General features: G+C 38.8%; 1 protein-coding gene across 2 annotated transcripts in view; it reads right to left on the bottom strand.

Moving 5' to 3' along the window:
* Positions 1 to 27,852, bottom strand: part of LOC122792485 (tyrosine--tRNA ligase, cytoplasmic-like) — a 212,499-nt gene that overhangs the window by 31,267 nt on the left and 153,380 nt on the right. For both annotated transcript variants that reach the window (XM_044060257.1, XM_044060258.1), the window contains exons 8-9: positions 19,963 to 20,098; positions 11,500 to 11,585 (exon numbers count right to left, since the gene is read on the bottom strand). In XM_044060257.1, coding sequence (XP_043916192.1) covers positions 11,500 to 11,585; positions 19,963 to 20,098 — 222 coding nt within the window. The remainder of the gene's footprint in view (positions 1 to 11,499; positions 11,586 to 19,962; positions 20,099 to 27,852) is intronic.

Here is a 27,852-nt window from a genome sequence, read left to right as displayed (position 1 = left end):
TACTGACCTTTTGCGCTTCTGGGGTCCGGTTACTCCCTTCCCCATTACCTCCATGACTCTGGCGAAGAGTCAGCATTTCTCTCTCATGCTTTCTCTGCCATTCCTGTTCTTTAGCTTCTAGGCTTCTCATTTTCTCGGCTGCTTCTTGTTCCATATGTCAGGCCTCCAACTCAAGTCTCTTTAGCTCAAGCTGGATTTTTAAGTCCACTGCAGAAAGGTTGAGTTGTCCATTCTCCGAGGATATTGTATCTCCACTGTCAATCTGATTATCTTCCAGGCTGCTGTTTTCTGATGCAGCTGTAACCAAGGCTGCAATCAGGTCTGCTTTAGTCAGGTTTCCATGCACCAGTTCCCTAATCTGGCACATCTCCGCCAGCTGGCTCCTTGTCAGCTTTCCATACTCTTCTGCTGACATGCTGCCTGCTCACCCTGACTAACACTAAGCTAACAAAAGAAATAAAACAATTGTGATCTGAACTCTGAGTATACACTGTGTGGCTGTTTTAGAGTACAAAACACTTTTAGAGATCACTGTACATAAGCTACAGGAATTTGCTCTACCCACACCACTACAAGCCAATTAGTATGTGAAGTAGATCCCACCACTGCCAAACACTTGTGACAACCGTGCCCTGGCCCAGCAATCAAGGAGCCACAATCCTCACCACCAACACCAGGGAGGTCATCTCATAGAAGAGAAAAGAATAACTAATACACACAGTAAAATACAATTTTCCTTAAGTGCACACAGAGATCACAGTCAGTCTGGGGCTGGTTGCTCCTTTGCTCACCAGGTCCCCAATAAGACTCCCCACTGGCACAGCTATAGGGTCCAGGTGTCAGCCAAGCTGGGTAAGCTAAAACCTCCAGTACCCTCTCTGTCCAACCAGTGCTTTGTGTCCCTGACAAGTAGCTGAAACACCACACACACACTTTGAGATAAGTATTTATACAACTTCACAGACACTCCTGGGAAAGGCTGACACAGATTCTCCAGCTGTGCCCCTTTACCCAGACTACACAGTAGTAATTACTACCACCACCCAACTAATAATATCAGCTACTAAAAGGCCCTTAAAAGGGTGTACAGTTATTACTGTGCAATATTATTATCCAATGGTAATGTGACTATACAGTCTAAGGCTTATTAGAGTGGCCTCTTACAATAAACTCTATAAATGTGCAATGTACTCTAGAGCTTATCTCTACAGAAATCAGCCACAGGTAGAAGGTTTTAAAAATATTTAATAATAAATAATTAAAACACAAGACAAAACCAATACACCACAGAGATAGCTAAGAGTTCATAGATCACACAGAAACTTAAAATAATACAGTAGGACATGTCTGATTTCAAAGAAAAATACCTAATTAATCTTTACTAGCTTTAACTATTCCTACAAGAAATCACAGTGCTAAAACTTACATGTGAGCACAAGGCAGAGTGCTGATAAGTTAGATGTCCAAAGTCAAAATGCTTCCAGACTCTTGTGAGAAATAGTATTTAAACATTACTAACAAACATGTTTGCTCGGTCCCTTCCGAAATGACATCATTTTTGGCACTTAGGTTTTTCCAAGCAAACTGCATTATTTAGAAATCTAACACCTGCACAGAAACTTACAACAATAGAAGACATTTCACATGTATATTCTAACAGAAACTAGAGCAATAAAGCACCTCCCATATCTAAATTCTGGTCATAAACTTTAGCCTTAAAACAATGGGCATGCAACCTTCATCCAGCCGCACTGGAGCCGAATTCTAATATGAAAGGATCACAACATGCTTCACTGGGCCAGTAAAGTGCAATGTTGTCACACATTTTGCAACTCCACATTTCACATTATTCTTTACACTCAAGAAGCATGCCTGTATTTTACATTTATTACCAAGAAAACATGCCTGTATTTTGCATTTATTTACAAATGCCAGAATTATATATCAAATTCTATTTGACTAGGCTGGCAGCCTTTGCCCATCTCTCCCCAATCGTCACAGAACATATATTAGTTTTATGGTTGCTGAGACTATACCTGAAGATCTGAGGCTAAGTGACATTTCTGATAAAACAGAGACAAGGGAATTGTATTGGATCCTGCAATTGCAGGCTGAAAAAAATAAAGGGTTAAATGTAAAAGTCTCTTTAAGGCCAACCCTAAAAGCTAGAAGGCTGTTTGGGTGATGTAATGTTCACTAAGTAGAATACACACATGACCCTTAACTAGTTATTCTGTTGGGGGAGTTTGAATGTGCTTAGAGTGTTTATACAGATTGCCTTGTATATTGTTTTTATGGTCTGATGAAGCTGACATAGTCAGTGAAAGCGCTTATCATATTTTATTGTTTTTTTGTTTTTTGGCAGTCATTAAATTTGTGGATTTTACCTCTGCTGAGCCACAGTGGTTACATATTTTTGTCTTGTATACCATAGACAATATTTTTCCAGTGGCCTTCCCAAAAACTGTATAATACTAGGTGATTTCAATATCAATGCCACTGGCCCTGAATAAAGAAAATTTAGTAAAATGCTGTACACATATGAACTTGAAAAGCTAAAGAACCTAGCAGACCAGACCCACACTCAGGAAAACATTCTACCTTACACCTAATTTTATCTCACATAAAACATAAATGCATAAATATTAATATACAAGCTAACTACAGAAGTGACCACTGCCCTGTTATTTCCACCTGATCTTTTAAAACCAAGAAAGGTACTCCTCAAATAATTATAGGGCAACCTTTTTTCTCAGAATAAAAGTCAGATACTAGATAATTGTCTATAAGCCATAGACTAATCGTACTTTATAACCCACAACATCGAATAACTGCTCTAAGTATATTCAGTAATATCCATTCCCAACCCCAAGATACCCTTTTCTCAACCTCCAGAGGAAGACTCGGGGTCAAAAAATGTCTCTAGATTAACAACAATCTAAAACAAGAAATGAAACAGAGAGATTTAGCCTTGAATAAGTGGAAAAAGACCCCACAAATGCCTATCTGCATCTAGAATACCTTACACTTAGAAAATTGTCAAGAATATCCATTAACAGTGCCATAGCACAATACCTTTGACATACACAATCAGACCTCGCTAAACACCCACAACTCTTGTGGAGAGAAATAAAAAATCTCACAAAGCAAATATTCAACTCCTTCCACAATCCTTCAAAAAGCCAGGAAGAATTCCTGAATAACTACAAGAATTACCTTTTTTCTTTATAGGTTCATAGGATCATAGGTTGGTACTAGGCTATCAGCCCTAGGGCCTATACAAGCCTAGCCATAACAATTCCCTGGCTATTTCTTCCCACACTATTTACTTCCCTGGACCCCTGTCTAGACTGTCATCTAACGTGATCCCTAGGGTGAATTTCCTTTCTCCCGTCCAATCGTCAAAGTTACTTTTGAAGAGGGCCAAAGAGGCACGCTGCTTGACATGTATGGACAATCTATTCCAGAGTCTGGGGAGTCTCTGGGTCAGGAACCTATCCCTCCAGCATGTTTTGTTTATTGTGATGACAAGGTTTAGTTCCCTGGAGCATGTGGCTCTGAGGGATTGGGATTTATTTAAGTGTAGCATGTCCAACAGCTCTGGGTTTGACATGGCCTTGTATGTTAAGTAGACGATATGTGACAGAGTATAGCTGGAGTTTTTTAAGGCGGTCAGCGTAGGGCATCTGCTTTAAGTCTGTGATTCTTCTAGTCAGGTATTTCTGCAGCCTTTCCAGTTGTTGCAGATGTCTTGAGAGGTACATTCCAAACGGGGCATTGTATTCTATAATGGGTCTAATGAGGGATGAGTACAGTGGGACAATAACCTCCTTTTTTCTGGATGAAAAGCCCTTAGTGATGAGGTGTGCCACATAGAAGGATTTCCTGACTGTTGTGGCGATGTGGTTATCAAAGGTGAGACCACTGTCCACCTGTGTCCCCAAGTCTCTTATCACACTCTCAGTGTTTAGTGTACTGCCACCTACATGGTAATTCATGGGTACATTTTTTTCCCAAAGGGGATAACTATACATTTATTGGCATTGAGCTTGAGCCCATGGCTGTGGCATCAAGCATCTGTTTCTGTAAGCCCCTTTTGTAGAGTATCCACATCATTTGTAGATTCAACAATGGCTCCCAGTTTGCAGTCATCTGCGAACTTTGTTAGCCAGAATCCCTTAGTGATGGCCTGTACTTCAGAGAAGTAGATGCCAAACAAGAGCAGTCCCAGGACTGAACCATGAGGTACTCCACCTGTCACTTGTCTGGAGCTGGATTTGGAGTCGGCTACTTTTACATTGTGGGTTCTATCAGTAAGCCAGTTAGCAACCCATTGGGTGATGTAGGGATTAATGCCCAGCTTAGTAAGTTTATCTAGGATTCCAGAGTGGGAAATGGTGTCAAAGGCCTTGGCAAGGTCTAGATAGGCTGTGTGGTCCATGGCTCTGGAGACTGATTCAAAGAAGTCAATCAGGTTCAGGAGACAAGATCGGCCCTTCACAAACCCAAACTGGGTGGGGTCCAGTGTTTGAAGGTTGCCAATGTCTTTGTTTATAAGTTCCATGATAATACACTCCATGGCCTTGCAAATAAGGCTCGTCAGACTGATGGGATGGTAGTTCCCGGGATCCAAAGTGGATCCCCCCTTGTGGAGTGGGATAACTGTAGCTCTGCACCACTCAGTGGGCATGAAACCTGAGGTGAGGCTATGATTAAACATGACACATAGGTGAGGTTCCGGTTCATATTGTAGTTCCTGTAGTACACAGCCTGGGATGTCATCTCGTCCCATGGATGCTGTATTCTTAGCTTTGGAGAGTGTGTTTTTTACCTGTGTGGCCATTATTACTGGAATTTGGCAATCTTCCGGTATTGAGATGGGCCATTTAGGGGGTGAGAGCGGGTGAAGTTGGCACAAAATCAATCTGCCAGGATATTGGCAATATCCTTGGGATAAGTATATTTAATGACATTCTGTTTTAGCTCAGAGCAGATCTGAGCATTGCCATTTAGATTCTTGACATTTATTTTCGTAACTAGCTTTGGAGGATTTTATGAGGGATCTCAGTTTCTTACTGAGGCTGGTAAGGGAGTTTTTTGCATCCTGAGATTTTCCTTTTTTCTGTAACAGTTTCTTCCTTTTGTTGTAAAGTTTGTTTATGGCAGGGGACCACCAGATTGGCTTCCTTTTTTTGGATGAGAGCATCTTGGTTCTATTTAGGATGGCACGATTCATGCATGAGTGGATGTGCTCGTACAGTGCCTTAGTGTAGGATTCAGCAGTTGAACTTTCAGTTCCCATCTGCATGGGTGTCATGAAGTTTGTCACTTCTGACTTGAGTAGCATAAAGTTGGCTTTGGAGAAGTTTTTTTACTTACTGGGGGGTGGGGGTGGGATGTGGATGTTAAGGGTGATTAGCTTATGGTCAGACCTGACTAAAGAGGGAGTGACCATAGCTGTGGAGCATTGATTTCCCATGTTGGTAATGACCAGGTCTAGGATATTGGAGCCCCTAGTGGGGCTATGGATTTGTTGATCCAGGGCATTGGAATTTATGAATTCCAAGAACCGTTGGGCAAAGGTGTTGGTACATGAGTAGTTTTCCCAGTTAATGGCAGGGTAGTTAAAATCACCCAGTATTAGGTTGTTTGGTTCTATTTTAATATTTTCCAGTATGTTTAGAAAGGTGTAGTGAGAATCTTGGGGTATGGTGGGGGATTTGTAGCAAGCTACAATTTGATTGCAGTCTTACCTAGTGTTAATTGCACCTGGAGAATTTCAGACGCATTGTGTTGGGCAGCTAGCCTGGTGGTGTGAATATCCTTGGTGAATATTGACACTCTTCCACCTTTAGTGTTTAGGTCCTGGTTTGGTGGCCGAAAAGTATGGTAAGAGTTGTAGCCTGGTATTGCAGGGGTGCTCTCTGGAGCCTTGAACCAGGTCTCAGTTACTGCACAGATATCAATGTTCTCCATTTTTAGGAGTGCCTCGAGAGAGTGCATTTTGAGGTTTAGACTTCTAGCATTGAGTAGCATTACCTTCAGATTTTGCATGCTTGTACCTGTTACGGTGGTGATTTTGTCCTTTGAACTTTGCCTAAAAAAGGCAGCCATTAACTTCACTTGATACTATATAATTATACCCCCTAGCTTCCACTGTAGCCACATTTCACTTTTCTGCGGTATCAGTTAAAGAAACAAAATCATTACTGCCTAAACTAAAATCCTCAAGTGCTAAATTTTCATCTTACCTTTCTTCAGTTGGCAGCCTAATATATTGCCAAACCTCTAATACACATATTCAACTTATCTATCACAACAGCAATTCTTCCTCCTGACATCAAGCATTTTACTACCAAACCTCTTCCAAAGGTGAAATCACCATCCTAGCTCAGTCACTACTGATCCTTATCAAACTTGAGTCCCGTGACAAAATACTTTACAAACACCTCTTCAAGCATATTAACAACTGTGGACTTCTCTGTGATCAGCAACATGGATTCAGGAATTATTTTAGCACTCGGTGACTGCTCTCCTATCTGCTACAGGTAATATATATACAGCAGCGTTAACAAAGGCCTTATCACTGCAGGAATATTTGTAGACTTAACTAGAGCGTTTGAAACAGTCAACTACAGACTTCTACTCAAGCTCTAAAGACAATTTTGGTGATAATACAGTAGTCTGATTTGAAAAGTATCTAAAGATAGAACATTCCAAGTATACTGTAAAAACATTTACTCAGATGTCTCCACTATTAATACATGCGTTCCCTAAGCCTGAATCCTTGGACCATTCCTTTTCTCAATATTTATCAATGACCTAAGAATCGACATTTCCGCAGCTTAATATTACTATGTATTCAGATGATATACTTCTGGACAGAAAAAAAAAAACACATCAATCACCCCTGACACCCATGCAGTCCAAATTCTTTGGACTCTGTACATGGCTACAACAGAACAAACTACTACTGAATACATCCAAAACTAATGTCATGCTTTTTTTCTAATGCAAGGAAGCTCCCATCGCTACCAAAGCTAATAGTCGAAGACACAAACGGTAGTACTAGCCGCAATGTTTAACAGCAGAAATAATTAGGCTTGACACTAGATCCACTTCTTAATCTCAGCAATCACACTGATAAAATTACTAGCAAAGCCCTTTTTCAATTAAAACTGTCTTACACTTTCACCCCTATTATTCACAACTACCTGGAAATCTATTGACAAAAATAGTCTCTTTCCTAAACTTGAATATGCTGTGTCATAACTTAGCATGCACTCCTACAACTGCAAAACAATACAGAATGCAGAGCTAAAAATTTGTAAATTTGCTGTCTTAGCTGACAGAAGAAAACACCATTGTGATGTACTTCATGAGATGCACTGGCTGCCACTTCCAGATACAGCTACTCTTCTTCTAAAACTCTAACCTTTAAAGTTCTTAAATAGGAAATTACCTTTGAGAGACCAAAACATACCCCTCAACCTCTTAGCACAAGAAATTTGGACAAAGCCTGTCATAATGGGGGAAAAGAAGCCCAAAAATAGGTACACATTTTAAATAGCACTCTTATAAACTTAGAAAGTTGCTAGAATAACAGGACTTTTGTTAGTATGCATTTTCTGAAGTATATGAAGACTGAAACTCAAATGCATCTCATTATTTAATTACTTTAATCCTTAGATCACCCCAGTAATTTATCAAAAAACACAATTTTTATGAGGAACAGACCAAAAATAAGAGGCCAAAATCTGGACATTCTGTGAAAATCTGTACAGTTGAGAGGTATGGTACACCTTTAAGAACAGAGAAGAAAATGCTCTGCTTTCAAGACCAAGGTTCAAACTAGCCTCAGGCAATAAAGCCTAAAGAGCAGGACATGTACTTTGGAACCATCTATGAAATGATGGTTAGTGTAGTTGTTGTGTCTTTCGGCTTATCCCAGTTAGGGGTCGCCACAGCGGAACTCCGGTCCGCTAATGTTTGGTAGTGGATTTTTACGTGCCGAGTTACCAGCCCTGACGCACAACCTTCAACGAAGGTACGCCCATTCACACATGCCTCCACACAGAAGACATCCTAGCTGAGAATCGAAAGCGACAATGTCTTGCTGTGAGGCAACAACGCTACCGCAGCACCACTACCACGATGGTAAGTGTAGTCAACCTTTAAAAAGCATTAAAATCCTATAAATGCTCATGCTTTCAAGTTGCTGGTTATTAAATCAGTGTATATAACTCAACTCATTTGTCTTATGTAAATATTGTATATGTTACCTTTTTTTGTAACATTTTAGCATGTTAAATTCTTAATCATCCTACTCATTCAGTGTATATAACTCAGCTCATTCATCTTAGGTAAATATTGTATACATTCTTTTTGCAATCATTTATCATGTTAAAATCTGAACTGTCTTGTAGTCAATAAGAATGTATACAACTAAATTCATTCATCTTGTATAAACTGTATGTCTTGCCCTGCTTTTACAATGTTTTAGCATGGTAATGTTTGTATTTTCCAATTAATTCAATATGCAGTTTGCTTTTATTGTATGATCTTTTCAACTGTGCATCTTGTAACATTGTCCTTGGGTCATGGCTGAAAAGGGCCATTTGACAAAGCCACCTCCCTGGTCAGCAAATTGAAATAAATAAATAAAAATAAAACTTATATACCATTTGACTGAATGAAAATTGTTATAAAGAAAATATGTATTGCATGTTAATAACAATGGAAACTATTATTATGGTTTGCTATATTTTCTATTAAAAATGCAAACCCATGTTACGGCTTAAAATGTGATGAATTAAAACGAGCAAGGTTTATACTAAATGAGATTAATAATTTATTTATTAATTTTATTTTGTTTTTGTTTACTAGGTTTGCCGGACTAGGTATAGTCAAAAGAAAACCTTTTCAGCAGAAGCTCGTGGAGAAATGTTGAAGCATATTACAAACATTTTAAACAGACACTCAGTAATTAACATGAACAGACATTAAGTAATATACAGTATATTAACAATTACATGTACATTTGGTTATTAGAGTACATTTATACAAAAATAAAGGCAACTGCCTTTATTGTTGCAGGAGGAGTTTATTTATTTATTTAACATTTGTTTACCGGGAAAGTCTGACATGGAATGAGGACAATTTTCAGCGGAGGCCCGGGGAGAAACACTCCAAATGTATGTCTTTATGACAGAGTTGGTAGTTGGTAGTGATTCAGAAAGTAGGCTGCATTTAAAGCTCTAATAAATATTTAATTATGCAGTTCAGTGTGCTTTGCTAAGTCAGAAGATTGTTTAGCATAGTCATCACTTGGTGAGAGAGACGTACCCCAGAAGTACAATGTGGAGTTGGCAATAGAATGAGGGGCAGACTTCAGAACAAACTCAGGAAACTACCAGGTATGGTACAAAGTGGTTGTTATGGCAATAACATGCCTGATATATGAATCCAGTGCCATTGGTATCAAAATGGTATGGTGCACACTAGAAATGTTCAATTCAGTATTTACAATATGAAATCACATGAACACGTTCTTAAAAGGTTGTAATCATAGCTAAAAAAAGCATTAGTACACAGAACACACAACAGAAAATGTAACTGCTGAAAGAAACAGAGTTTGGTGAATCATTTCAAAGACTAAGACTGTCTAAAGAGAAGGAGAATTAACCAAAGACACATAAGTCCTACCTGTATAACTAGTGCTAAAAAAATCTTTACAAGTGACTTATCAAATATCCACTGTCTTTTTATAGCCACACAAAAAATAGAACAGAACATTGTAGTTATTTGCACTGGTAAACAGCACTTAAACTCTACCATATAAGGCTGACTGTTATTCTGCAATAAACGCATTGCACCTACATACAGATAATGTACCAGCTGTACTTAGACGCTGCTTGGAAGGTAAACCAAAAGACTAAACCATGTTCTCAACTCAAAGATGTGGCTTAAAGTTCTACTTAGTATCCTTTGCTGCTTGTATTTATACTTCAGTGATGACGCCATCGGCTGGTCTTCCAGATGACTGCAGGCAGCAAATGAGAAAAAGAAGTGTTGTTTACACACTGAACCAATGGAGTAGGGCTCTGTGAGTATCAAATGCAACAGTGAGCTACTGAAAATACAGAAACGAAATCAGCACTATGTTCTTTGGATCAGTTTCACCAAGCTCTAAGGTCATCCTGGGGGCTCGTCCCTCTGTTCTTTCATCCATGTGTTCTTTTATATGCCCTAGTTAGTTCCATTTTCATAGCCCCCACTCATCGACTCTTTGGGCCATTCCCCCCTTGACTTGTACCCTCCCACCCAGGATGGGCATGCCCATCCCTCTGTGCCACTCTGTCAGTTGTCCGAACTGCTAACTGAACCCAGGGTGGCTGGGCTGTATTCAGGCCTTTATGCCTCTCTACAGTACTTAATCTGCCAGAAACATAGATTTTGATGACAGTGTAGGATCACTTAGCCCACCTAGTCCACTTGTTTTTTTATATTATGGATAAACTATAGCGTCATCTTAACTAACATTAACAACATTTTATTTTTCTTCCGTCCAGCATAATAGCAGCATATTGTCTTCCCCACAAATTCTTTAATTCTTTTTCAGTTTTGGGTGCTGCAATCTCCTCAGGGAAGGCTGCTCCAATTCCACCAGCTTTCCATAAAAATGTCCCAATGTACCATCCAACTGTGTCTTCCTTTCTCACCTCTTTCCCTTATTCTTGTTTTAAGATATCTGTTTGTGAGGAAAGGTTCCAATGTGGAGTCTGTAGATGCCTGGAGGTGCTGGATATTATTATCATAGCCCCTTTTTCCATCCTTTCTTTAGTATTGTATCTATAAGCTCTGGTAGTTTTTCTTTGTGTGACTTCTAGTGAAGAGCACAAATCAGTTTTTTGTCCCCTTCTGGACTCTTTCTATTTTGTTTTTGTCCTGGTAAACTGAGGTCTCTGGAACTACAGAGCTTTCTCCAGATGGCATTATGTCATCTGTCTACATAAATGAATAATAGCTTTACACTGGTACTGTGGTTTCCTGTGCAGAACAGAATTGCACATGCCCACTTTGCTGCTTTGTCACATTGCTTGCTTGCTTACCATTAGATTATCCAGTATTAATACTCAAGGTCCCCTTCTACTTTAGCTGTTGCTGCTTACCACTGAGACTATTTAGTCCTTTCAGAGGTTACTTCCACCCAGATGCATTATCCCGCATTTTTACATTCAATTTATGAAAAAAATAAAATATCTATTTGACATGGAAAGTATACCCCTATACCTGTACAATCGGTCAGTAATAGTGTAGGCCAATCCTCAGCCATAATTATTACATGTATCACATTACATGGAATCCTAAACAGAGCATTAGTCTTATTAGTGTTATCTGCCACAAAACCTGTCATTTGTATTGAAACTAACAGAAAAATAACACCTGAAAGCAATAAAAAAAAATGGAAAATATGAAATCTGTCATTGTATGACTTACTTTGTCTGCAAAGTCCTTTTCTAGTTCTTCAAAACAAGTGTACACTTTGTTTCCTCCCATTTTTTCTTCCCTCCTTAATACGAATTCTGGAAACAAAGCAGAAATGAAACAGATCTTTACGTGTCGATTTATACGATGTGTTGATTTATTCGCATTATAATGGAAAAAAGCTATAAAACACAATACTACCATGGACATGCACAGTTCTGATTGCAAAGTATTATTTTTTCTGTGTGTTATGTTTGCTGGCAGATGAAGGCAGGACAAGGAGGAAGTGGAGAGGGAAAGCACAGAGAAGACGTGTTCCACAGTAAAAGCAGGCAAAGCAATGCACTGAGAAAAGAGTCTTCCAAGAGAGGATCGCAACAAAATGGGACAGTGCTGTTGTCACCAGTTAAACAAGAAGATACCTAGGAGAAAAAATATACAAAATGGCTTAATGGTAGCCAGGCAGTTCAGCAGGTCAATTATGCAGGACACCCGGAATGGTGCAGCATGGAAGATGAACTGTCAAGATATTGCATTTCTGCATATGACTAATTAAAAGGTCAGTGTGAACTCTGTAACTCAGACCACCAAATATTCCCAGAGTATTCTCTTCCCCATCAGCTTTCAGGATCTCTTCAAGCTCCCCACATTAAAAATGCACTTCAATTGCTAAGTGTTCTCTTTGTCTTTTTACTGGCACCCTAGTGGTTGCACACCATCATTTTTTTGACAATTGAGTGACTGTGTCTGAGGAACCTACAATTCCTTTCTCACTTCCATCATTACACCAGCCTACCTGTTCAACTTCTGAAGCTTGCGGTGATCATGTGTGTTGGATGTGTACTTACTGAACTGACAAATGCAGGCATTCATAGATTTATATGATTTGGTAGCAGGTTCACTTATTTTAAATTGACAGTGAACTTGGATGGTTCAACTGTTTTTTAACAGCTTGATTTCACTGCAACTTTACCTGTAGGTCTGCAGCAGGACCGTCATATCTAGATCTACAAATTACATGTCTCAGTATAAAGAACGTCTTACACATAAAAACTGTCCTAACTTATAGTTTTGGAATGATTGACTGGCCTCAAAACATGTTAATAGATTAGAGAGGAAACAAGAAGGATGCTTCATGCTCACCAAATGATTTACAAAAATCAGTGCATACCAACATTATATATTCCCCATTCCAAAGGAAGGATGGGCCTCCTTGAAATTGATTACATGTATAGAGCTGCAATTGTGGGACTCCATACATATCTGCTGACCTCACAAGACTTAAATGTAGTGAAAGTTTAGAAACATGAGGAGAATAAATCTAATATGACTTCCCTGCTTAGGCTAGCAGAACCATATCTGCATCAAACACGTATGGAAATCAAACCACAAGTTGATAAAATCAAGCCAGCAAATGAATGTGCCAAAAAACAAAAGAAAGAATATAAAGCGAAGGACCAGATGAGAAGGCAAGAAATGTGTAAAATGTATAAATATAGTTGCAAGTATAGAAAACTTATGGAAGAACCTCATGTTGATCAGGAACAAATGCAGAAATGGTTAAGAAGAGGTGAATTCAAACCAAGAGATGAAAGGTTAATATTGGCAGCACAAGATAGTGGGCTACATACAGGTTAGTTGACAAAGTCCATTGAACATGTGGGAGAAACAGATAAATGTAGTTTTTGTAAAACAGAATTGGAAACAATTGCACACTTCGTTGCTGGTTGCGACATACTAATGGCAGAAGGACTGTATACTGAAAGGCATAATAATATGGTGAGACTGTTGCACTGGGGATTGTGCAAACATTATGGTACTGAAGTGGCTGAAAAACACTGGAAACATGAGCCACAAAGCACCATAGAAAATGATGAAGTCTCCATAACATAGGATCATCCATTGCCAACAGATCAAAAGACAGATGCTAGAAAACCAGATATAGTGGTCCAAGAAAAGAAGACAAACATAGCACTGATTACTTTCATCACCATACCCAGTGACTGCAGTGCTGTGCATACAGAGACACAAAATCATAAAATATCAGGATTTGCAAGTAGAAACAAGAGCAATGTGGAAGAAAGATATGAGATAGTTCTAAGAGTAATAGGAGGAATGGGTCTTATAAAACAGAGTCTACAATCATATTTAGATATGCTACCAATACAAGTAACTCCATACAAATTGTGGGTGCTGCAAAGAGCACTTTTGGCTGACATCAAAGATTGAAACAATACTAATCTCATGAACTTTAATTGTACTTTGACTTGGGAATGGGGTCCATTCCAGTCATGGTAATAGAAACCCAAAAGACTTGGGGAAATTAAAAAAGTAAAAACAGTAAAGTTTTCTTGAAAGCAACCTTTTCAGTATCAGTTGACATATAATTGGATTTATTGTAAACAAAAGCATTGTATCCTGTTACATCATTAGAATTGTGTTGTTTGGCAATAATCCACACATAGGTTTGGGTATCACAGGATTTACAGTGGATTAAGAAGCCTGCAGTCTCTTAGAGGTCACAAACCTGTCCTCTAATACAAAGACCACTTTGCAGTCTTCACTGTGCTTACAGGCAGACACAAGCCTCATCGTATAGTCTAGGACTAGAATGCACTGTATTAAATGTGCAGTTCAGAGACGTTTATCATAAATTACCTCATTAGAATAAGCTATGAGCCTCAAAGCTACATGATATAAATAGCCGCTGCCATTTCAGTGCTCACTGTGCTATCAGATTTTTCAGGAATAGTAGGTGGAACATAATTAAGATATTTTTATTAACCTACAGAGTGGAGGACTGATCAACATGTGCAGTGATAAGGGTACACAGGCCAGTGGCAAGTAAAAAAAGTAACTGGATAATTGTAAGGATCTTTTCTTGTTGGTGTAGGCAGTGCTCCACATCTACCTGCTGACAGGGAGGATGGAGAGCATAGGAAGAGTTGGGAAAGATCTATGCAGGAAATAATTACATTGGCCTCCCAATTACATAGGTGTGAAATATCTTTTGAGGTAAGGGTGCACAAGACATCGGTAGATGAGAATACTGACTGGGATAACTATAAGACCTTTATTTTTTGGAGAGGTTGCTGCACCTCAATCTGCTGATTGGGGCTGTGGAGCCCAGGGGGGTTGTACTCATGAGTGACACAGAACAGGACTCAGGTGCAGGAAGCAGTATTCCACTGAAGTTTTGGCTGTGAGGCTGTGTGAGGTGTACTATACCCCTGATAAGTGTGCCAGATGGACAGAATTGTGCTGTGATACACAAAGTCTTTGTCTGCAGATTATATATGGAACAGTGGATGGGTCAAGCTAGGGAAGGCACACTGAATTACTAATATTAGTGACAGTGAATATGTTGCACATGATGGCTGTACTTTCATGAGCAGAGGCAAATGCAGATTGCCAGCGGGGTGAGCATCACAACACAGTCTGTCCTCATGCTGCAACTCTGCCAGCATTGTTCACCAAAACAGGTACTGCTCTTTCAGTAGCATATCGCTTCTATGGGGAACTGCACTGTGATTATGCAGTATAGAATGCATGGTATTTTATGGTAGTGGAGCTCCCACATGGGTGTGTGACCAGTAGAGATGGTGCTGCACATATTTTGCTCCTGCTCACTAACCGTAGCTGTATGTCCACATTTACAGATAGGTATACAGCACCTAAATAAAGGAAGTATATTGAGAAGGCCCCCTGTGAGCATGGAATGTTGATACTGAAAACAGACAAGATTGGCATGAGCTGGTGGCAGATGTTAATGCAGTCACTGACCAGAACATAACACTCATCAAGTCCTTTGCAGGGTTACCAAAATGATCCTACATGCATGCAATAAGGCCTACACCACTGCACAGGAAAAAATGACCGCAGGTGGGATTCTACCATCACAAACCACCCTCACTATCATAGAAGAATTCCTGTGGTCCCTATCAGGGTAGACTGAAAGGACCCTGATACATGACATAGACCTGTGTGTAGGTGCTGAGCTGGATGCAGCATCCTTTGTCACTGTGAGGAGGCAGAGATATGGTATTCCCTTCTGTCAGTAACACATTTTAGTGGCATGCCTAAGCTATAAGCTCTGGGATGTTGAACTCTGCTATATCTGTTCTACAGGGGCATCTGGGATGCTGACATGGAGGCATACCACACAAGGTATGTTTATTTACATTCCTTGCACAGTCTGAGGATACAGTGCCCCTACTGGCAATGATGAATGGTGATGACACAATACCAAGCAAGAAAAAGTACTACTCCACACCGTCAAAAACTTTTAATAAAATGACAAAGCTTTCGGATAAAACTATACTTCTTCAGTGTCTTACATACAATGAGCATAAAAACAGCATTTTTAAATATAACCTAATCATATCACATGACACAGCAAACCTATCAGCAACATCAATTAAAAATGGTGATTAATCTTTTTTTCTCTTCTTAAGAAAACAGTTCACCATATAAAGTCCATAGACTTACATGTACCAAAAAGTACATATACCAAACTTACATAGTTAATACAAAACTACTTCACTTTTCATTGTTTAAGCTTCAGAACTGGTTTTAATGTAACCTGTTTATTAAGACCTGGATATTTATCTTCTTCTAATCGAATAATCCATTCATATTCCTTTATATCTACTGTTTACCTAAGTAAAGTTTGGTATATGTACATTTTGGTAGAATAGTTTTATCCGAAAACTTTGTCATTTTATTAAAAGTTTTTGATGGTGTGGAGTAGTACTTTTTCTTGCTTGAAGCTGCTTTTGGTTGTATTCTCCACTTCACACTGGTTCACCTTTTTCTTGAAGACACAATACCACCAATATCCACCTACACAGCTCTGGCCATTGTGGAACCTCCTCGCCTCTCCAGCTCTGTAGAGCCTATGGTGGGACAAGTCATTCCTGGCACCCTATTCAGGGAGCACCCTAGTTCCCTGCCCATGCACCTGTAGTATGCAGTGCATCTCCACAGTGTATAAAGACAGGATCTGCATTAGCAGACCAGTGGCTGCCACTGCTGTGGATCCTGCTGATTTCCTGAAATTGGTGTCACAATAGGCATTACTCAATGGATATGCAGAACTGTCATCTAGGTGCAGACAGATACCATCACCCCATAGCAGAGGTGACAGGTGTATTGCATGGCCTACAGGATGACCTATGTAAATGCATTGCCACTGGTGTGTTTGACAAACCCATGGGTACACTTACTGCTGCCATAAGGTGGTCTGCTTTTACACACCAGGGCTGATGCTGTTCCCATAGCCACTGCTGATCTTCCCCCACTGTGGGCAACCCCCCCAGGGTAGGTAAGTCAAGGTCATGTACATCTACCTTTTCTACACCACTCAATGGTGGTGTGCCTGGTATGGAGCGGCATGTCCACCCACACAGTTATGGCCTGCATTGTGGTCAGGTAGGTGGCACAGACAAAATGTCATGGTATTATGGTTCATCTTTGTCCTTGTCGATGAGTGATGGTGCCAGTGCTATTCCTTGAAGTGGATGCACCTATGGTCGGGATATTTACAGTCTACATCATTCCCACCTGAGGACTCATACAAAACACACACACACACACACACACACACACACACACACACACACACACACACACACACACAAACATACACACTACTGCTATGCAGCTACTCCTCATGAAACAGTATCCCATTATTACACAGTACACCTGGCTCCCCCAGTCTCCTGTCATATCGCACACTCCCTCCTACATCCTTAGTTCCCACCTATTGCTGTCCATATTGCTGATTCCTATCACTATGCCTCTCCTCACCTGAATGTATGATGACAACTGTTATTTGTTTTCGCTGCTGTGTTATATGGGTAGGTGTTGTCTGATGCACGGCATGGTTAGTTAATGCACTGTACAATACAGACTGGTTGTAGTATTACATATATCAGTTTTAATCTTTGTTGCATCTAACCTGGCTCACAGTTGTGGGCCAGCTAATATCTCCTTGCCAGTACCACAGAGTATTGTACCCACCTCTGTCTCACATGGTCTTACCCTGGAGCCATTTCCTCCAACAGCTCCTCATCTGGCACTGGTAGGTGGCCAAGAACACTGCATCAATGGGCCCAGACAATATCCCAGGATGCCTTCTAAATAGCATGAAACTTGACCTATCAGGCCTTCTGGAATTGCTATTTAACTGTAGCCTCCAAACAGGCTTCATGCCTTACAAATGGAGAACAGCAACAGTCTTCCTTCTGCACAAAGGTGGGCCATCTACAGACCCTGGAAACTACAGACCCATATGTCTGACTTGCCTCATATGCAAAGCCATGGAAAGATTTATCATGGAAATGATCGATAATGACATAGGAAACTTCCAGATACTGGACCCAACCCAAACTGGTTTCATCAAGGGCAGGTCATGCCTACTCAACCTGGTGGATTTCTTAGAGAACATCGCCAAAACAGTGAATGAGAGCAAAATTATTTACACTACCGACCTTGACCTGGCCAAGGCATATGACACAATACCCCACTTGGGGATTGTTGACAATCTCAGTAAGTTAGATATAAACCCTTACTTCAACTGGTGGATAGCCATCTGGTTCACAGACAGGATCCAGAAAGTCAGAACTGGGGAGTCTACCTCTACAAAGAGGCCAGTCATAAGTGATGTCCCTCAGGGATCAGTCCTGGAACCCTCCTTTTTAGCATTTACTTCTCTGAAGTCAAGGACAATGTCAATGGCCACTGGCTGACTAAATTTGCATATGATTGCAAATTAGGAGTATTCATAGAATCCTCCACTGACACAAATGTTCTCCAGAAAGGGCTGACACAAACAAATAACTGGTGTCAGAGCCATGGGCTAAAACTAAATTCCAAGAAATGCATAATAGTACCCTTCGGGAAGTCATCCACCCCTGATAACTATCGTATTGACAACACATACCTAAGAGCTGACCCAGTAGACAGGGACTTGGGGATACACATACACAGTAATCTAGCCTTTAACCATCATGTGTCTAGAGTAGTGAGGAAATCATTTATGTTATGCAACTTATAAACAAATGTATGGCATATAGGTCTAAGGAAGTCATTGCTCCACTTTATTCGGCATACATCAAGCCTATTATTGTGTACAATGCCCCCTTTGGTATGTACCTAACCAGGCATATCCAACAACTGGAATGTCCACAGAGGTTCCTCACAAAAAGAATAAAGTAAAGAAGAATAAAAGTAACATGTCCTGTGCAGATCTCCTCAGGGCACTATCCCTGTATTCTGTTTCCTACATGCTGTTGAGGGGAGACCTGTTCCTGGCATACAGAGCATTGTCAGACCCCACTCTGATGGACCTCCTGCATATCCACAAAACAAACAGCACCAGAATTATCCATTCTAAAGACCTAAACCTTGCTTGTGACATAAATAGGACCAGCTAGAGAGACAGGTATGTATGCCAGAGACTAACCCTTCTCTGGAACAGGCTCACCATATATGTGAAGCAGAGTTCCACCCTAATCCAATTCAAGTGTAACGTGGACAATTGGCTGGGGAACATGAAATTTATCCCTATTTTGGCACCTATGTCTGTAATATACACAGGCCGCCTGTAAATAGTTCATCTCCCAGGCCCCTGCTTGTAAATGTTTCATCTCCCAAGCCCCTGTTTATATTTATCAAGGGTACAGAATTTGTCAGAGATTTGGAATGCATGGCTAGACTTAAAAAGACCCTTGTGGTTGTTAGCCTAGTGTACACCTATGAACCTATACATTTTGAATAGGGACATTTCCAGTTTAATTCCCTAATAATTTCATAAGACTATGCCAAATCAGTTTGGAGACTCAACCTAGCAAAGCTAGGAAGCAGAAATAACCAAAAGGGGTCAATCATAGGGGCACAGCCATCTTGAAAATTGTCAGTAGCGAAAGTGTTAGGGTCATTATCTGACTCTGAGCAAGAAAAATAAACATATTACTGCCTTAGCATGTAAGAAGCAGAACTATAACTAGCATTGCAAGTGACTGTGCTGTTGAGCTGATGGTGTGTTTTAAAGACATAGTCTTGGAAGAGTGCTTAGAAATTGTAATGGGAAAGGAGAAATGGGCACACCACTGTGGTTATCTGTTTCATTAGGTATATCTGAAACATGTCTTTCAATTGCTCTCATTCCATCTGCTTGTGGATCAGTTGAATATTTGTGTGTAAGTTGCCTGAATACATAGAGTTTATCTCTAAATATAATTTCTTTGAGTTAGTGCGGCCTCAGAGACAGATTATTTAAAGAATGGGATGTAGGGGAAAAGCCTCATGACAAGAGGGAAGAGCCTCATGACAGGGGGTTGGGGGCTTTTCTCCAGCAAAAAGTAGCCTGACTTAATATGAGTGATTCTCACTGCTGAAAATAAATACATAAATAAATAAATACATTTTTATTATTGCTCTCATCCTAAAGCTAATTGTATGTGAACATCTTACCAGAATTTAGAGGAAAGAATACATGCTTAACAAAGGACAAGATTCCATTATTTTCCACATTTCCTGGTTCACAAAAGCTCTTTTTAATCTTCTTTTTTATGTCTTCCTTGGAATCCAATAGATCGATCTTAGACTCCTACAAAACAACAAGAAAAATAAAAGATGAAAAGTAAAGTAGACACAAAAAAAATCTGCAGTAGTCACTGACAAAAATACAATTTTCTACAAGAAAAAAAATCATTGGCATCTAATGAAGTATTAACTAGACTATTAGAAAAACAAAAGAAGGCAGGAACGTGGCTTCTATGTAAGGACACTAAAGCCTGTATGTTACAAAGAAATATTGGAGTGAAGCCATTAACAATGCCTGAAGGCAAGCATTCTACCGGGCACTGTTATACTGATACTATAACAAGACCCAAGAACAAAGGTCGCAGGACAAGTCTCAGAACAGTTCAAAGTGCAGAATACTTCACAATATGCAAAATTACTTCTGCATTTAGAAAATGAAATTTTACATGTCCAGAAAAACAGTTTATAAATTCAAATAATAAAGTGTTTTATATTCACTAAAATTACTTCTGCATTATAAAAGTATTTCCCCATCTGGATTACTGTAGTGTGTTTTACCTCAGGTTTATGGATAGTGGTTTGACATGACTGTAGCAGGTGCAAAACTTCAATGCCAGATTACTGACTCTGACATATCAAAACAGGCAAATAATTACATTACTGTGAGATCTTTACTTTTTACCAGTCACTGCCAGATGTGTAATTACGTTCTTGACCCTCACCTATTGTGTTTTTCACAATCTGGTTCCTGTTTACCTCTTGGAGTTACTCAGACTCATGTCCCATTTAAATATCTCGGGCCTTTGGGGCAGAGGCTCCTGGTTATTCCATAAGGCAAGCTAGAGACACCAGGCAGAAAGTTATTTCCTTATCTTGACCCAGTCCTGTGGAATCAGCTATTCCATATTTGAGTGGGTGAATCTGAGAAGTTTTTAGGACAAAATTTGTTTTATTTGTTAGGAATGTCTTCTTAACAATTGCAGAGTTTTTTCATCACTTTTAGATGACTAAACTTTTGATGTATTTGGTATATATTTATGCATTGTAGATTTTGTTGTTTGTTGTATGGAACTTGCCTCTCACTATCTTGCTTTTTTGTATGATGCATAATGCTTAGACTTAAATATATGAGCACTTTTAATGCATACATTAATTAAAGTTCACAAAATAAGCAGTCATTGCATACTGTAGTCTATTTGGAATGCAGTCTTATTAATAGATTAGTTTAGCTCACTATAAAAAAGTGTTTATCCAGCATAATTAGAGTCAAGAACAGTTTTATAAATATGTCTTCTTTATCAATATTATTTGGTTTGCTGCATGATGTTAATATTTCTTTGCTGCTAATATACTTTGTACTGACGTTCTCTGAGTTGTTACAGTGTAGTACAGGTTTTCTCTGAACACACCATTGACAATGGAACTACTCAGTTTGACATTCCTGGTTAACAAATGTAATACATACATACATAACTAATTAACTAAGTAAATAAATGTAGATTATTCCAGAAGGATGGAAAATAACAAACCTGAAATGCACCACTTTTGTTAAAGTCAATGACTATCTTGTACTTTCAATGAGTAGGGGAATGTGCAAAGGAGAACATGTGCTCTTTGAAACATCACAGTACATACAGAAAGGAACACATAACAGAAGAAACTAAGCAATAACCACGAACCAAACAAACAAAATAAATCAAATAACGGCTCCAATGCACAAAGGAATAAATCACAAAGCTTTAATCCAAGTGAAAGTGAAGCGCTTTTCATCTACCTTGCCAAATAGGTAGACTTCATCAGACAAATCAGCTGTGCAGAACAAGAAAGTTAAATACTATTTTTAAAATAAGATTGACATGACAACCAACCTATGACAATTACAATACACAAAAGTCTAAATAACAAAGTAGCTTACTGGCCAAAGTAGTTTCAGGACGCTCCTCACTCTTAATATCCTACCTATTAATTAAACTATACATATAAAATACAGAATGTATAAAAATAGTCATAACGTTTATCTATAACACTGTACAAATGCTTAAATATTGTTAAACATAATTTAACGCAAAAGACTTTTCAGTTTTAAAATACATGATAGTGAAGTAATTTCATTCAAACCTGGATCTGTGTAAAAAGTTAATCTTAACTGCCATATTAATTCACACTTTTCTAATAAAAGTTGATAAGGGCCTCCTTTTAAAACTAGGGTAACTTGATCTATTACCCTAAACAAAAAACTGTGGGTGGGGTTTTCATTACAATTCCTAGCCAGTGCATTTAAACTGTTTTTCTTTCTAATGTTGTATACATGTTCGTATATCCTATCTCTCAGCCTCCTGTCAGTCTTCCCTATGTAAAACGCAGGGCATAGCTGGCAGGAGGCCAGGTACACCACTGCTTTGGAATTACAATTAAACCTACCCCTCGTCTGATATTTGATTTTACCCACAATGAAATTTGATCCTGTTGAAATAAATTTACAGTAGTTACATGATTCACATTTATAAGTACCCATTATTCTGTGTGAGATACTTACTTCTGCCTCCACAAAATTCTTTAAATTCCTAACTCTTTTAAAAATTAAAGTCGGGCAATTGCCCAACTTCTCAATTAACCCCTTCTCAAAATACAGTAGGTTCCAATTTCTGTCCAGGATCCATCTCAAATCACTCGCTTCTAAATTATACACCGTAATAAAGCTCCTTTTGAATTCTTTATGTGCACTAGTAGCCATTGAGCATGGTTCAACTTCTCCTAGTTCTACATTCGCAAGAGTCGATGGTTCATTAACAGGGCTAGAGTGTACAATACTAACTCTCTTTTCACCAGTGAGGATGTGTCGATAAAAACCTGTACTTCTTTTAGTTTGTACCTCACTTATTAGTTCAAGTGCTAAATATTCAGGATGACCACGACTGATAAACATGTTTTTTTAAAATCTCACATTCATCCAAAAAACTGACCATATCAGTTGTCATTCTTGCAGCTCTAACTAGTTGGCCTTTGAGCACAGATCTTTTCTGATGTGGGGGATGGCAACTAGTGTAATGTAACATAGTGTTCGAATAAGTGCTCTTACGGTGAATTCTAGCTACATACCGATTCACACCCTTTTCTTTCCTTAAATCCACATCTAAATAGGTGATTGCCTTTTCGTGAACTGAAAAAGTGAAATTCAAAAATGGTGTACTGTCATTCAAGTGCTGTATGAACTCTAGCATCATCCACAGAACCATTGAACATAAGAAAAACATCGTCCAAAAATCTGGTATACAGCTTTACCTTCTCCATTAACCTATTGTCACAAAAAATTGTCTGGTGTTCCCACTGAGCCATTACTAGGTTAGCATAGCTCCCTCCACATGGTGACCCCATGGCTACTCCCACTACTTGTTTGTAAATATTGTTGTTGAACATTACATAGTTATTTTTTAAAATGATGCCCATTAACTCCTGAAATAATCTAATCTCCTTTCGCTCAGCCCCATGATGTAACAAACTTTCAAGAACCCAGTCAATACCAATTTCATGTGGGAGCACCAGACAATCTTTTGTGACAATAAGTTGATGGAGAAGGTAAAGCTGTATACCAGATTTTTGGACAATGCTTTTCTTATGTTCAATGGTTCTGTGGATGGTGCTAGAGTTCATACAGCACTTAAATGACAGTACACCATTTTTGAATTTCACTTTTTCAGTTCACGAAAAGGCAATCACCTATTTAGATGTGGATTTAAGGAAAGAAGAGGGCGAGAATCGGTATGTTGCTAGAATTCACTGTAAGAGCACTTATTCGAACACTATGTTGCATTACACTAGTTTAACACAAAAACGAGTCCTCCTGCACGGAAGCAATTGCCCGGCTCAGACATGACACAATTGGCAAAATAAGGAGACAGAGCCAGCAAAGCAGTGACAATGAATATATTAAATATATAGATATTATAACATATTGAACAGCAAACAGACCGGTTTCGGCCGGAAACAAACACAGCCTTCGTCAGTGTACAAATAATAAAATGTCAGAGCTGTTTAAATAGAATGAGCTGACAGTCTATTAGATGGTGACTAGAGATGCTCATTAAGTCCAGGTGGGAACAACCTACCCAGTTTAATAATCCACTTCTTCTCTTTGGCATTAAGAATGGAATGCCAACTAGTTTTATTGATCCGATTACCAAACACCATATCAATAATTATAAACCTAAATTTGGCTGAAGAATGTACCAAATGATGCTTGTAAAGAGCATTGTGTAATCTCTTTTGTTTAATATTGCTGATATGTTCTGATATACGTATTTTCAGGGGTCGTGATGTTTGGCCCACATAGAAAGAACCACAACTGCACGTAGCCAGATAAATAATTCAATCACTACTGCAGTTGGAAAAAAAGGTAAGATCAAACACAGTTGGACAATTCCTACTTGTAAAATGTTTAGATTTGTCAATATACTGACAATTCGTGCACTGACCACATGGGAAACAGCCTCGTAAGGGTTCCCCTGATAATGTTGTTTGTGTAAAAAAGTTAGACCTAGAATCACTATGTTTGTAGTGATTAAAAAAAGCGTTTAAATTTTTCCCTTTTCTGTATGAGAAGAGACATCGGTCTGGAATAATATTAACAAGATCTGGATCACATTGGAGAGTATTCCAGTGTCTATGTACACTATAAACAAGATGATCAGAATTCCTGGCATATGTTGTCGTAAATCTAAGTGGTTGGGGTAGATCATTGGTCTGCTCTCTGTATACTAGCAAATCAGATCTAGGCATGTTGTTAACCTGATGACTGGCAGCTAAAATAGTGCTCAGTTTGTAACCCCTATCCTTGAACCTATTAGTCAAGTCTACTTTATTCCTGCAAAATGTAGCATCTTCTGAACAGATACGTTTGGCCCGAATGAATTGTGACTTTGGAATATTACGTGCCACATGGGGGGGGGGGGGGTGAAAGCTGGATGCATGTAGACTAGAGTTATATTGTGGGAATTTCCTGTACACCTCTGTACCAAGTGTGTGATCTGGTAACCTATTAATAAATACATCCAAAAATGTTATAGTATCAATATCATGGTGTGCAGTAAAATATAATCCCCAGTCATTGTTATTCAGATATGAAATGAAATCCATCAGCCCAGATTCATCCCCCCTCCATACCATCCATACGTCATCCAGGTAACATCTCCATATGTCAATGTAAGGCAAAAATAAGTTAGTCTGTGTATCATAGATAATATGATTCTCTACATATGCCATAAAGAGATCTGCATAAAATCTGCAGGGGATGAATCTGGGCTGACGGATTTCATTTCATATCTGAATAACAATGACTGGGGATTATATTTTACTGCACACCATGATATTGATACTATAACATTTTTGGATGTACTTATTAATAGGTTACCAGATCACACACTTGGTACAGAGGTGTACAGGAAATTCCCACAATATAACTCTATTCTACATGCATCCAGCTTTCACACCCCCTATGTGGCACGTAATATTCCAAAGTCACAATTAATTCGGGCCAAACGTATCTGTTCAGAAGATGCTACATTTTGCAGGAATAAAGTAGACTTGACTAATAGGTTCAAGGATAGGGGTTACAAACTGGGCACTATTTTAGCTGCCAGTCATCAGGTTAACAACATGCCTAGATCTGATTTGCTAGTATACAGAGAGCAGACCAATGATCTACCCCAACCACTTAGATTTATGACAACATATGCCAGGAATTCTGATCGCCTTGTTTATAGTGTACATAGACAGTGGAATATTCTCCAATGTGATCCGGATCTTGTTAATATTATTCCAGACCAATGTCTCTTCTCATACAGAAAAGGGAAAAATGTAAACGCTTTTTTTAATCACTACAAACATAGTGATTCTAGGTCTAACTTTTTTACACAAACAACATTATCAGGGGAACCCTTACGAGGCTGTTTCCCATGTGGTCAGTGCACGAATTGTCAGTATATTGACAAATCTAAACATTTTACAAGTAGGAATTGTCCAACTGTGTTTGATCTTACCTTTTTTTCCAACTGCAGTAGTGATTGGATTATTTATCTGGCTACGTGCAGTTGTGGTTCTTTCTATGTGGGCCAAACATCACGACCCCTGAAAATACGTATATCAGAACATATCAGCAATATTAAACAAAAGAGATTACACAATGCTCTTTACAAGCATCATTTGGTACATTCTTCAGCCAAATTTAGGTTTATAATTATTGATATGGTGTTTGGTAATCGAATCAATAAAACTGGTTGGCATTCCATTCTTAATGCCAAAGAGAAGAAGTGGATTATTAAACTGGGTGGGTTGTTCCCACCTGGACTTAATGAGCATCTCTAGTCACCATCCAATAGACTGTCAGCTCATTCTATTTAAACAGCTCTGACATTTTATTATTTGTACACTGACGAAGGCTGTGTTTGTTTCTGGCCGAAACCGGTCTGTTTGCTGTTCAATATGTTATAATATCTATATATTTAATATATTCATTGTCACTGCTTTGCTGGCTCTGTCTCCTTTTTTTGCACATTACACTAGTTGCCATCCCCCACATCAGAAGAGATCTGTGCTCAAAGGCCAACTAGTTAGAGCTGCAAGAATGACAATTGATATGGTCAGTTTTTTGGATGAATGTGAGATTTTAAAAAACATGTTTATCAGTCGTGGTCATCCTGAATATTTAGCACTTGAAATAATAAGTGAGGTACAAACTAAAAGAAGTACAGGTTTTTATCAACCCATCCTCACTGGTGAACAGAGAGTTAGTATTGTACACTCTAGCCCTGTTAATGAAAAATCGACTCTTGCGAATGTAGAACTAGGAAAAGTTGAATCATGCTCAATGGCTACTAGTGCACGTAAAGAATTCAAAAGGAACTTTATTACAATGTATAATTTAGAAGCGAGTGATTTGAGATGGATCCTGGACAGAAAATGGAACCTACTGTATTTTGAGAAGGGGTTAATTGATAAGTTGGGCAATTGCCCGACTTTAATTTTTAAAAGAGGTAGGAATTTAAAGAATTTTGTGGAGGCAGAAGTAAGTATCTCACACAGAATAATGGGTACTTATAAATGTGAATCATGTAACTACTGTAAATTTATTTCAACAGGATCAAATTTCAGTGTGTGCAAAATCAAATATCAGACGAGGGGTAGGTTTAATTGTAATTCCAAAGCAGTGGTGTACCTGGCCTCCTGCCAGCTATGCCCAGCTTTTTACGTAGGGAAGACTGACAAGAGGCTGAGAGATAGGATATACAAACATGTATACAACATTAGAAAGAAAAACAGTTTAAATGCACTGGCTAGGAATTTTAATGAAAACCCCACCCACAGTTTTTTATTTAGGGTAATAGATCAAGTCACCCCAGTTTTAAAAGGAGGCCCTTATCAACTTTTATTAGAAAAGTGTGAATTAATATGGCAGTTAAGATTAAATTCTTACACAGATCCAGGTCTGAATGAAATTACTTCACTGTCATGTATTTTAAAACTGAAAAGTCATTTGTGTTAAATTATGTTTAACAATATTTAAGCATTTGTACAGTCTTATAGATAAATTTTATGACTATTTTTATACATTCTGTATTTTATATGTATAGTTTAATTAATTGGTAGGGTATTAAGAGTGAGGAGCATCCTGAAACTACTTTGGCCAGTAAGCTACTTTGTTATTTAGACTTTTGTGTATTGTAATTGTCATAGGCTGGTTGTCATTTCAATCTTATTTTAAAAATAGTATTTAACTTTCTTGTTCTGCACAGCTGATTTGTTTGATGAAGTCTACCAATTTGG

This window comes from Protopterus annectens, chromosome 1.part2 (assembly GCF_019279795.1).
Source record: "Protopterus annectens isolate FY-2018-M chromosome 1.part2, PAN1.0, whole genome shotgun sequence".
In the NCBI taxonomy this organism is placed as follows: Eukaryota; Metazoa; Chordata; order Ceratodontiformes; family Protopteridae; genus Protopterus; species Protopterus annectens.
The sequence above is the reverse complement of the archived record's forward strand: the minus strand, read 5'-3'. Positions and strand labels throughout refer to the sequence as shown.